This window comes from Macaca thibetana, chromosome 3 (assembly GCF_024542745.1).
Source record: "Macaca thibetana thibetana isolate TM-01 chromosome 3, ASM2454274v1, whole genome shotgun sequence".
Classification (NCBI taxonomy): Eukaryota; Metazoa; Chordata; class Mammalia; order Primates; family Cercopithecidae; genus Macaca; species Macaca thibetana.
The window spans coordinates 149,493,946-149,507,481 of record NC_065580.1 but is presented as its reverse complement, the minus strand read 5'-3'; the positions used below and the strand labels follow the sequence as shown (position 1 = coordinate 149,507,481).

The following is a 13,536-nucleotide window of genomic DNA, read 5'->3' as shown; positions in this document are numbered from 1 at the left end:
TTCACCTCGGTCCCAACAGCTTAGTCCTCTTATGTAGATAATGTGTCATCACCCATATCCACCTTTTTTCCAAAGTCATGACCTTTATTTTAAGGAGACTCCAGCCTCCCACCCAACCACCAGAGTTTCTTGAAACACAGTTGAGGTTTCTTCTGAGACATCTGCCTGCACACGTGGTGAGGTCACATGTCACATGCTGTGGTTCCCGGGGACTGTTGCTTATTGTTTCTCTCCAGGAGCCTGGACTGATCTCCACGGGCACAAGCCCTCCGCTATGACAGCTGGTGGGGCTCATGGTTATCAGTCCGTGGTATTACATTCTTCTACCTATCAATGCCTAAAGAAGTTTCCCAAATTAGAGTGGGCATTAGAATCACCTGGAGGGCATGTCGAAACACATATGGTAAGAGCTTCTGATTCAGTGGGTCTGGAGTAAGGCCCGAGAATTTGTATTTCTAACAAGTTCCTAGAAGATGTTGATGCCGTGGGTCCACAGACCATCTCTGAGAACTACCACTGACAATTTGTTTTTCTACTTATTTTCTCTTCCCTTCCTTCCTCCTCCCCTTCTTACCTAATTGCCTACCTTCCTCCCTGCTCCTTTCTTTCTTCCTCCCTCTCTCCTTCCCCTCCTCCATTCTTCCCTTGCTTGTTGCTTTTATTCTATCTAGATCCTAATTAATTGGTTGATAGAAACCCCCCACTCTCGTCCCCACAAGCCCCTTTTCCCACTTCTCCTCTCCTCCCCCAGGACTGTGTGCTGCCGGTTGAAGCCCACAGAGTCTGTGACTATGTCAGGCAGGTATTTTCCCTGCTGCTAAAAAGAGAGACACACATTTTTATTTTTGATATTTAAGTCAAATAATGTGATGAAATTAATATAAAGCTTATTTGCAACGCCCCTGAGTAAAGATAGTTACTATTCATCTTCTCTTCCATCTATGTAAATGGAGAAAGAGTTGAAAATAATGGTTAATCTGAGGAAACCTGTGCTGAGCATGGAGTTCTAGGATGTTTTGGAGATTTGCAACATGTCAAATAAAATTAATAAATTGATATTAGGAGGTGCTGGGAGAGCAATTCATGGGCCCTCCTGGGCCAGGTGGCTGTGAATATCCAGGCCTCTGTGGTAAGAAATGAGCGATTTCTACATCCTATTAGTATCCCTACGGGACTGTGTAGACCCCACCTAAACATGCTAAGGAGCCCACCGAGAATGCTGTAAAATCAGCTGGATTTAGCACAGAGGAAATCAGAGTGCACTGTCCGATATTCTAACAAGCCTAGTTGTATTTACTAAAGCAACACCACCTTCCCTGTTATAGATAAACCGTGAAATCTCAGTGTCTTTACACAGTGAAATTTCATTATCCATGATCCTCAGGTGCAGTATCAGTTCTCCTGGGTGCTGGGCAGCCTTTACTGGACCATTCAGGGCCCACCTGCTGGCTCCAATCTCCTCTAGCAGGCCAGGAGCTGGGAGCCGAGCCACCAGCAAGGGAGCTGCTTCTACCTCATGACACAAGAAGCACAAATTTTCGTGTCCTTGCCACAATGGCACACCCCGTTTTTCATGACCCCAAATGTGTATGATTTCAAATATGAGGGACTGATGCATCTATCCAGTATGTAGCAGGGATTCACAGGTGTCCATTTCTCCAGGTTACCTCATAGAATTAAATGTATACGCCTGTCAAACCAGGGAGCAGAGAGCTCATTACCTGGTAGAATCACCGGCCACACACCACTGGGTGGGTGTATATATTACCGTTTGTGTGCCGGGTGTTATCATTAATTCCAGATTGCTATGGGCCACGGCTGAGTTCTTGTGTTGTTATGGTTCTTGCAGTTTTGATACACCTGAAGGTTCTCACTGCATTAAACATTTCTACCGCATTATTAGGTTGACAAACCTTTGACAAATAAGCTCGAGTATCTTTTCTGATGGCCTTCAGAAGAAAATACTTTAACACTTAAAAAGTTTCGTGTGTCCCTTTCTGAACTTATCTTTTTCCAAATCTTTATTTGCCAGGCATTGAGAAGAAGCATTTGGGGCCAGTGTTTAGGCTGGGGTGGGGGCACAGCACGTGGGGAGAGCCCGCAGGCCCTGGCAGGCTGTCTGTACACTGGATCCTCATGAACCCAGTCCTCTGACTCTGAAGCCAGTTGGGAACAAGATGTTATTTCTATTCACAAAATACCAGTTTAATTCCTAAAATGTATCTTCACCCGTGCCAAACACTGAGCTTCTAAAACACAGGCCCAAGGCCGCCGAGGGTGGAAGCTCTGGCCACTCGCTCAGGCTCCGGCCAACTTGGTGTCTCCTCCTCTTCTTCTCCCAACCACCGCTTCCCACGCACCTATCTGCATGCATTCTCCACGTCTGAAAATTGCACATTTGTGGTTTCTCTTCCACTCTTCCCACAACCAGCTCTCCTCTCCAGCCATGGGGCAAGTGGCCTTTCCACACTGCACAGGGACTGAGGACCAGTGCTGCGGCCTGGCATGTCCAGGGTGAGCGGCATACCTCCCCAACACTGGGGATGCGTTCGTGGGCCTAATTTCCCCATGCACCTTCTAGACTGCAGTCCCAGATGCAGCATTTCCAGCAGGGGAGAGGGAGAAAAGATTCTGCATTTAGGCTCCTGAGCAAAGCCAGGCTCAGCATGGGCGACACCCAGGAAGGGCTGCTGTCGGACATCACGATGCAGAAAGACAGGAAGGCCAAACCACACGTGACAGGGTGCGGGACTGCTTTCTTCCGAGATTTCCAGACAGCAAGAGTCAGGGCAGAAGGCAGGCTGTGGTGCTGAAGATGGAGATAAAGCTGGTGCAGCACCGGGTGTTGAAACAGGAACAATAAGTCCTGTGTTTTCGATCAGACATCTATTTATGCTTTGTTTACCTATAGGTCAGGCATTGTGCTTGGATACGGGGATACAGATATGAAAAAGACGAATCAGACACAGCCCCTGCCCCACAGGGTTCCTAGGCTAGCAGGAAAGGCCTGTGAGTCACAAAATAAGGTGATGCTCACAGTAACTTAGATCGCTTTATTTTTTCACATGTCCTCTAGTGGCAGGTGAAGGGCAAGTCCCAGTAACCCCTTCTTTGTGTGCACAGGGGTGATCTGCATGGATACAGATGCTAAATCCCACCCTCCCCGCTCCACCCCAGGCCTCTGCTCTGTGCCTTGGCCGGCGGCCCTGCTCACGCCCTCACTCAGACCCCTCTCTGTCTTTACAGTTGGAGGGACAAGACAGGCTTCACAGCCCAGACCCTATTGAATCCTCTGTTCGGCGGAGGCTTTTTCTGACAGGGAGGCAAGAATCAGTCAAACCAAATGGCCTGTATTGCTGGAATTCAGGATTTTTCAAATTGTAGGTCACGAATGCACTCGTGGATAGGGAAATCAATTCCGTGGTCGCAGCAGCATTGTTTTAAAGAATGAAACAGAACGGAATAGAACAGAAAATACCAAAGTACATCATACACTGGGAGAGTCACTGTTGTTCCATGGACGCTCTGTTTCTGTGTGTGTGTGTGTGTGTGTGTATGTGTGTGTGTGTGTGTGTGCTGGGTTTCAATGCAAAACAGAGTTTTCATTGTGCACTGCAGTACGAAGTGCCCAGAAACCACTGCCAACCCACTCTATGTGGCAGCAGAGTGAGAGGCGCGCCCACGTCCTTTCTATTCCACATACACATGGCTGTAGGAATCTGGAAGCCATTTTTCACCTGGCCTGATACATACAGAATGAAAAAAACAAAGCATAAATGGTAGTGATGGCAAATGATAGCCTGGGCTTGGGAGCCCAGCAGACCTAGGCTTCGGTCCTGGCATTCCTCAGCATTGCCCAGCTGTATCACCTTGGCAGAGTGAGTTACCACTCTGAGATTCCATTTTTGCCTCCGTCCAGTAGGGATATGATGCTTATCCTGTGTGACCCCCAGGGATGAACAGAGTAAGACGGTGAGTGTAAGGACGCGGTACAGCATGGTGAAGGCTGGTACACGGTGGCTTCCCCTAAAGTGCGAGCTTCCTGTCCTTTCCTTTCCTGTAGGTTCTAAAAGACCAAAGGACGCCCACCCCAATGGAACATCCCGTATCTATTTTGTTCAGTTTTCACTTAGTGTTTTAGGCAATGCTGGGAGAATCTGGAACATTATCCTATTCTGCAGGTACAGCCTGAGGTCTAGAAAGTCGTAGGGATTGAGAAACAAATCTTTTGTGCAATGTCATTTAATGCCACATTGAGAATTTCCCAAGAGGAGATAAGAATGGGGCTTGCAAACAGAGTGCTCATTTATAATCCTTACTTTAGAAAACCTTTCAAAGCCCTAGTGAACATTTAGGAGCTTTTACTAATGTTTTAGAAATGTGGATAACCAAATGTTTTTCCCATTTCTTTTAAAATATGAAATATTTCTCTTTCATTATAAGGTAATGTTCTGAAACCAGAATAAATCATTATAGCACAAATATACCTGTTACAAGAAGGAAAATGATAAAGAAATAAAGCCAGAAAAAAAAAGGAAAATCTTGGTGTGCTCAGAATGAAGATGATTTATAGCATAATTTGTCTTTGGACCCCTTGTAGAAAAACCAACATCTGCGTTTTAATGGATGAATTTTAAAAATGGATAGAAGGAGTTTGCTAATCCATACGGGCTTCTTTTAGGACAAAACTGTGATCAATTACATTGCATATCCTGGCAGTGTCTAGTATTCCACACTCAGGTTCACCTGAAAACTTCACAGCCACATTCTTTCTTCCTGTGTCTTTCATCATTATTTGAACAATTTCTAACAAAAACTGAATTTGTGAGCCAAACAGCAAGTCAGCATCGAACATGAACTACTGATTGCTTCAAATGACTACAGTACTCTCCCTCCCAAGCTACATTATTAGAAAGTTGCTGAAGTAAACACTGGCAGTAAGAAAAATGTTTCTAATTATATTGGGCACTCAGTTATACCCAACTCACACTCTACAGAATTTTTTCCACGCAAAAGCAAAAGCGTATTGATTTCTGAGTATATTTCAGTTATTTAAATTTAAAATTCTCGAGTAAATTTCAGTTATTTTCCATTTCATCGTGGGTAATCATCATGGAAATGTGACATGCGGAACTGAGTCTGTCGGAGTTTCAGGCCACAGCTTCTGTGGCAGCGCCAACCTTTCCTCTCACCCTTCAGAAAGTTCACTTGGCTGAAACTGTATTAGAGCTTTGCTGCTCAATTTGTAAGTTAATATGTCCCATTTTAAAATGCCTTGAGCGGAAAAGGTCATGGAAGCACTGTTAATAAAATCTATTAAATGGGATTGGCCGACAAGATAATGGGGGATGGTGGATGAAGGGGGATAAGAAAAGTCAGGAAAGTTAGAAAGTTTATATTAAGTAATCCCCATGTATCCAAGGTGCTAGCCCATGCCGAGAGCTTGCGAAGAACTGGAGTGGACAAACCATGCATTTTAAATGTATCTCAGCCATAAATGGGATTGAAAAGAAAAACTCGGCAGGGTGCAGTGGCTCATGCATGTAATCCCAGCACTGTGGGAGGCTGAGGCGGGTGGATCACGAGGTCAGGAGATTGAGACCATCCTGGCTAACACGGTGAAACCCCGCCTCTACTAAAAATACAAAAAAAATTAGCGGGGCGTGGTGGTGGGTGCCTGTAGTCCCAGTCACTCAGGAGGCTGAGGCAGGAGAATGGCGTAAACCCGGGAGGCAGAGCTTGCAGTGAGGCGAGATCGTGCCACTACACTGGTGATAGATCGAGATTCCGAGGAAGGACGGAAGGACAGAGGGACGGAGGGACGGAGGGAGGGAGGGACGGAGGGAGGGAGGGAGGGAGGGAGCGAGAGAGAGGGAGGGAGGGAGGGAGGAAGGAAGGAAGGAAGGAAGGAAGGAAGGAAGGAAGGAAGGAAGGAAGGAAGGCAGGCAGGCAGGCAGGCAGGCAGGCAGGCAGGCAGGCAGGCAGACAAGGCGTATGACCAGTGAGTAGTGGGTTCAAATGGCTTCAGGAGTCAACATCGCACTGCGCTCACTACACACTGCTAATCTTCCTTAAAGAGTTGCCTTGAAGAAAACACATTTAAGACCAAAAATCTATGCTCTAGAAGAATGAGCTGCTACCTCCCCCTGCAGCAAACAGCTTCTCCATTGCTCCATGCCTGCTGCTTGTGCCTACATGCCCTTCCCTCCCTCAGCCCAGGCAAATGCTGTGTCACTGCTGAGTTCTCTTGGAGATGGGCAGTCTAGCAAGTTCCACAGCCACCTAATGGTAGCGCACGCTGCACCACCTTTCCCTGACATTCGGATACTTTCTCAGGAGGAGCTCAATCCAAGGGCCGTATTAAAGTCAAGATGAATTACATCTCATTTCCCCAGATGCATCAAGCTGCCATTCACTGAAAGGAGGAGGAGAAAAGAGGCTGGTCGGCCTAGGGCTTCCTTCGCCTGGCTGGGCATTTCCTGCCTTCTGCATGCTCTCCGACTCGCTGTCAAATTCTGTTTGTAGACATTCCAATAATTTCCCAAATTATGCTGACAAATAATTAATTTCATGAGTTATGCTTTCCCTTTCAGTTTACAGGCATTTTAATTACTCCCTTTTCAGCTTCAAGGACCTACTCAGGCCTCTAGGCTGCCTTGACAATCAGTGCTAATAGCTGGGGGTACTTCAAGCCCCTAAGTGCGGCCCCCAGCAGCAAACAAGCATTGAACATTTAATGTCCAAACAGCCCCAGGGAGCTGGGGGCCTGAGGCTGAGGGGCCCTCAGGGGATGGGTGGGAAGCCGTGGCCTGGAGGACCTGTGCTTTTGCAGTTTTCACTCTGTGTGAGGCAGGCCAGGACGGGCAGATCACGAGGTCAGGAGATCGAGACTTTCCTGGCTAACACGGTGAAACCCCGTCTCTACTAAAAATGCAAAAAAAAAAAAAAAAAAAAAAAAAAAAAATTAGCCGGGCATGGTGTTGGGCACCTGTAGTCCCAGCTACTCGGGAGGCTGAGGCAGGAGAATGGCGTGAACCTGGGAGGCAGAGCTTGCAGTGAGCCGAGATCTCGCCACTGCACTCCAGCCTGGACGACAGAGCAAGACTCCGTCCCAAAAAAAATAAATAAATAAAAGAAAGTGAGGTAGAAGCTGTGAGCTTCCCCTCCCATATCCATTTCCCCTCCCTTCGTTAATAAGGGACAGATATGTGTCCAGCTGGAAGGCCACGTTGCCAGTCTCTCCCACACAGAGAGAATTCCAGGAATTGTAAGCAGAGTCAGCAGCCAATGGGACTTCTAAGAAAGTTCTTTAAAGGTGAGCATACTCGTTCCCGAGGCACAGCCCTGAGCCTTCCTCCTCCTTGCTTTCTAGAGTGGGGATGCAATGGCTGGCACTGCAACAGCAGGCTTGTGACCTAAGGCACATGCTCAAGTGGCAGCCAAACAGACAGAGAACCCCGACTCTCTGATGACCCTGGAGCTGCCGCTGTGTCTGCCCCACCCACCGCCCAACCCCCGATGTGAGAGAAGTGAAAACACAGCTCCACCCTGTTTAAGCTCCTGTCACTGTGGGTCTGTTGTGAGCAGCCAGACACCATTCCGAAGCCACACAGACAGCTGCAAACTCTGAGGTACCGCCACCACGTGGGTCACAGGGAGAGCCTCTTTAGGCACAGCCTTGTGTCCACAGCCCGTTCCTCTGGGTGCTGACTCAGGACTCTTCAAAGCACGCCCAGTACCCCGATCTGCAGATAACCGAGGGGTGACCGTGCATGAGTGAGGCTGATCTCTCTTCTACTTCCTGCTCTTATTTCATGAATGTCAGTCTCGCCTCCGGGGCCAGACTGCAGGTCCCCAAGGATGATGACACACCAGATATCTTCCCTACCCTCGGGGTCAGGGCCTGTCCCACAGCTCCACGCACACCGCAGGCGCTCACATCAATTCTTGAGTGTCTGGGTTTGATTTTACTGTCAGCAGGGAGATGGCCCCCAGGTCTCTACCTATGTGATGGCCCCTGTGGAAGCATTCAAATACTCTAGTGTGATGTAGCGTCATCACAGTGGAAAAGCGAAAACAGACGAAGCCACACTGCCCGCATGTGTGTGATGTCTCCTCGTTTTCAAAGCCTTTTCTCATGTAGTATCTCATCTTCTCTTCACAGTGCTCTTTGAGTCAGGACAGGTGTAAATGCCACAGTGTTACAAATGAAAACTAGAGGCGCAGAATGGCACAGGTGCTTCTTGAAGGCACATTAGTAGTAAACACGGAGTGAGGCCTGGATGGACTCCCGGGAAGGGCTCTTTCTGGGGCTCACGTATCCAGAAAGATGTGTGAATATATACGTGTGTGTGAAACACGTTGCGCTCACTGCGCCCCCACCACTGTCCCCCTGATGCATTCACGGTCCCTCTTGTCACTCTGCTTCCTCATGTACCACCTTCTAGGCAGATCCCTTTCCATCCCATTCATTGCGTCTTCCCCTCCAGAGCCAGGCAAGCATTGCCCCCGTCTTCCCTTCCCTTCCCATCCAGACTGGTGGTCTGTCATCCTCCCCTAGCCATGTCCTGTCACAGACAGGAACGTGGATTTGGGACAGAATTCATACCCTCGCTTCATTCTGTTCAGGGGTGACGTGGCTGGCTGGGAGGTCCTTGAATAGCGCTGAGGGATAAGTGCAGTTACACCGAGGCATGGAGGCTGTGCAGCCAGCGGAGCCAGCCCTGTCCACCAGACCATGGGCCACCCCCTCCTGCTGCCTGCCACATGCCTGATCCCAGCCACATCCAAGGGACAGTGTCCTAATGCTCTGGTAAGTGTTATCATCCCCAATTTATCCTGGGACTCAAGCATGTCCCTCGAACAAAGAAGGGTCAGGTGGGTGGTGCCCGGCGTCTCCGAGGCTGTCACAAGCCTGAGATGTTTGTCCTAGTGGCCGAGGAATAAGTTTAGGGCTGGAGCCAGGGTCTGGATGAAAAGTATGACATGACCTGCCCAATCCCAGCAAGCTCTGGGGAGATTCCCCAGGGGCATTTACCATCCCACTGAGCACACGGGAGTCCGAAACATCCAGAGAGGGAGGGCTGAGTCCTTCAAAGGGAGGACAGGCCCACCTGCGTTTCCACACTGGGCTTAGAAGGGAAGAAGGTAGGGCCATCCACTTCCATACGAGGGTGCCCCTGGGAGTGCCGAGGCGGAAGACATGAAGAAGACACGAAGACAGGAATTACGACTATGTCTGCTGGGTGCCCCGAGACCCATGAGGGGCTCTGTATGTCAACCCCCAATGTCAAACACCCAAGCAAGGGAAGCATGGTGCTGCTACAGAAGCCAAGCTGCAGACGGGAAACTGCACGTACAGCATTAGTCACAAATGTTCGCTCATGAATAGTGTTTTTTTTTTTTTTTTTTAAAGTATAGATGATGAACCAGATTTGGACTAATCGAAGTCAGGTTCTCATCACATACGGGAAAAAGTTCATTCCCAGAGCAAAGCATAATTTAGTAATTTCCCTATCCAGAAGACTACTTGGACATGGAGGTGAGAACCCACCTACTGTGCCACCATCTTAGGGGGAACCCTGCACCCCAGCCCACCAGTCTAAGCACAATCCCTCACCAAGCAGGCTGAAATCTCCTCTCAAGTCCTAGTGACATCAGAGGCAGCCGATGTCACTCAGAGAACAGCGGCCTTGTCTCGGAAGCCTGGATGTCAGTGCTGGTTCTGCCTTTGTGGCCTGTGTGATTTCAGACCAACTAAAATCCAACTAGCTAATGTTCAGCTTCCTATGAACAGGTGCCTGAAAATGAAACTTGCCCTGCTCTTTCCTATAAACTGTCCACACTTTGAGGAAGGGTCTGGGCTCTGTTCCTGTTTTTATACCCAGCCTTCTTGTACAGGAGGTACTGGGAGGTGCTTGTGGGGCCAAATTGCATTCATTTACAGGGTTGCTGGAAGGCACGACCCCAGAATCCATGCGAGCTGTTTTGAAAACGATGGCGTCCCACCCAAACTCACATCCCTATCTCTTCTCATTGCCAGCCTTTGGAGCTGGGGGACACTCATCACTTCATTTTTTTTGTCTCTGGAGTCCCTTACTGCCATTCTCCGCTCCCTGCCTCCCACCTTCCCTGCACACCCACGCACAGATTCCGCCTCCTAATGTAGCATTTTGCTCATGTCACTCACAGATCTTAAGCCTTTCATGGTTCCCCAATGCCAACTGAATAAAAGCCAGAGTCCAAAGCCTCAAAGCCCTTCTCAATTAGGTGGAGATCCGCTTCCCTCTGCCCCATGCAGAACTCAAATGCACCGGAAATAAAATGAAACAGTCACGGTTAATAGTAACAAGGGATTACTAAGAGCGATAGGAGTCTTTTTAAGTGTTTCTACATTTATTGTTATTTGATTAAATAGACTAAAGCGAACATTAACGGTCCAGGTTTTCAGCCATTTTCCTTCTCGAATGAGTAATCAAGATTTACTTGCCCATGAACAGGTCCTTCCTGGCTGTCCTGCATTTTAAATATTTCTGCTAGTCACTGTGCAGGCAGAACTGACTGTACTTAATTTATAAAGGAGGATTTATGGACTTACAGATGACAACAGACAGCCAATCAATACGGGATGATAATAACAGCATGTAATATCAAGGAACATTAGGTCTCAGGCATGATTTGGGGAGAGAAGTGGGCAGTCAGAAACCTTATCATTTGAAAAAGGTCAAGGTCTGGTAGCAATAAAAATGCCTAAGCAAATAAAATCACACCTGTGAATCAGGCGAGGGCATAAATCGCAGAGTGAAAAAGGGTTTTAGACTCGGTAGAAAAATGACTTCCCTGGGCAAGGATTTGGGTTGCTGTGGGACAAATGAGGCTGCGTTGGGAAAGGTCTATTTATTCCTGCTAAGAGCAGTAACAGTGAAATGCAGATGCGGAGACCTCCCAACCCTCGCTCCTCCTGGGGCTGAGATCTGAATCCTTCAGAAAACAGCGGAGGAACCAGATGCTGTGGAAGGCCTGCCATGCCGCGCCCGGGCCTCACCACGTGTATTTAAGAACCACTGGCTTTATGACGTTTATATCTGGTCATTTTTTCCAGGGGTGGGGGCGGTTTTTATTGACCTAGTAGATTGTTTGCTTGTGTAACTGGAAAGGGCAACCAAAGAAAGTAGCAAGTTGCAAATCCGATGATCAATAATCATGTTCCATTGTTAAAAATAAAACTGTGAATCATCACCATGCTCTTTGAAAAATGCTCACAGTGTCACACAGAACTCCACAGCCAACTTTCCTTCAAAAATCTACAATCAATCCATTTAGAACAATCTAGTTCCACAGGCTTTTCAAGACTAGATGCACCCACTAAAGGGCATGTACAGAAACTCCTGAGTCCCTGAAAAAGCAGTTGGAATAGCATTTGTCTCCCGTCTACGGTTCTGCTTTCGTTGAGGAATAGTTAGAGAGATCCCATTAAATATGTGATGAATTTTCTTGTAAACGCTCCCTAGGGGACTGAATTCTCTGTTTTTCTTTCTAACATACTCCAATCAAACGTTGCAAATCCCATTCCCCAGCAAAGATCCCGCCACCTCGTGGTTTTGGAGACAAGCTTACCTCCCTGCAAGGTGTATTCGGTCATGGCTCTGCTGAAGACGCCCAGGCCGGCCCCGTTGTACGCTGCCACCTGTATCTCATACTGTGTCCAGATGATCAGGTCTGTCACCAGGCAGTAGTTCACCTCCGGGCTGGTGATGTTCCGCTGCTGGTACTCTCCGGGAAGGCCAGCCAGGCGGTACCTGTGCCACGAAGGAAGCCCATCACCATCAGGAAATAACCGAACCCGGGAAGTGTGTTTACCCGCGGTTATTCCGCAGGGTGACGGGGAAATGGAAGTAAATAAACAAGAGCAGAGCTGAGAGGTCAGCCCTAAACAATACTATTTCCTAACTCAATGATTTTGAAAAGCGTGCTCTAATCTCACAGTAATTATAAGCTCAAGGCAAAATGGAACTGACATTTCAACTACATTACGGTTAAGAAAAAATTACAGCTTTTTACATGTAACTCGTCTAGGGACTACAGTGACTTAGGACCAAAAATTCCAGACATGATTTCCGTCGGGGAGTTGCTGTAAATCAGTTTGAGAAACACTTTCCTCTTGTCAGTCTGAACGTGGGGAGACTTCCAGAACCGGGCGGCACACGGTCTCGTGGTCTCCAGGGACAGAGCTTCAGAACCGGGCGGCACACGGTCTCATGGTCTGCAGGGACAGAGCTCCAGAACCGGGCGGCACACGGTCTTGTGGTCTCCAGGGACAGAGCTCCAGAAGCGGGAGGCACACGGTCTCGTGGTCTGCAGGGACAGAGCTCCAGAAGCGGGAGGCACAGGGTCTCGTGGTCTCCAGGGACAGAGTTCCAGAAGCGGCAGCACACCATCTTGTGGTTTCCAGGGACAGAGCTCCAGAAGCGGCAGCACACGGTCTCGTGGTCTCCAGGGACAGAGCTCCAGAACCGGGCGGCACACGGTCTTGTGGTCTCCAGGGACAGAGCTCCAGAAGCAGCAGCACACGGTCTCGTGGTCTCCAGGGACAGAGCTCCGGAAGCGGGCGGCACACGGTCTCGTGGTCTCCAGGGACAGAGCTCCAGAACCGGGCAGCACACCATCTCGTGGTCTCCAGGGACGGAGCTCCAGAAGCGGGCGGCACACCATCTCGTGGTCTCCAGGGACGGAGCTCCAGAAGCGGGCAGCACACCGTCTCGTGGTCTCCAGGGACAGAGCTCCAGAAGCGGCAGCACACCGTCTCGTGGTCTCCAGGGACAGAGCTCCGGAACCGGGTGGCACACAGTCTCGTGGTCTCCAGGGACAGAGCTCCAGAAGCGGCAGCACACGGTCTCGTGGTCTCCAGGGACAGAGCTCCGGAACCGGGTGGCACACGGTCTCGTGGTCTCCAGGGACAGAGCTCCAGAAGCGGGCGGCACACGGTGTCGTGGTCTCCAGGGACAGAGCTCCAGAACCGGGTGGCACACGGTCTCGTGGTCTGCAGGGACAGAGCTCCAGAAGTGGGCGGCACACAGTCTTGTGGTCTCCAGGGACAGAGCTCCAGAAGCAGGAGGCACACGGTCTCGTGGTCTGCAGGGACAGAGCCTCAGAAGTGGGAGGCACAGGGTCTCGTGGTCTCCAGGGACAGAGCTCCAGAAGCGGCAGCACACCGTCTCGTGGTCTCCAGGGACAGAGCTCCAGAAGGGCAGCACACGGTCTCTTGGTCTCCAGGGACAGAGCTCCAGAAGTGGCAGCACACGGTCTCGTGGTCTCTAGGGACAGAGCTCCGGAACTGGGTGGCACACGGTCTCGTGGTCTCCAGGGACAGAGCTCCAGAAGCGGGCGGCCCACCGTCTCGTGGTCTCCAGGGACAGAGCTCCAGAACCGGGTGGCCAACCGTCTCGTGGTCTCCAGGGACAGAGCTCCAGAACCGGGCGGCCCACGGTCTCGTGGTTTCCAGGGACAGAGCTCCAGAACCGGGTGGCCTACCGTCTC

At 49.7% G+C, this 13,536-nt stretch overlaps 1 protein-coding gene across 2 annotated transcripts in view; it reads right to left on the bottom strand.

Annotated features, from left to right (window-relative positions):
• Window positions 1-13,536, bottom strand: part of SDK1 (sidekick cell adhesion molecule 1) — a 978,941-nt gene that overhangs the window by 241,788 nt on the left and 723,617 nt on the right. For both annotated transcript variants that reach the window (XM_050785652.1, XM_050785653.1), the window contains one exon: window positions 11,617-11,798. In XM_050785652.1, coding sequence (XP_050641609.1) covers window positions 11,617-11,798 — 182 coding nt within the window. The remainder of the gene's footprint in view (window positions 1-11,616; window positions 11,799-13,536) is intronic.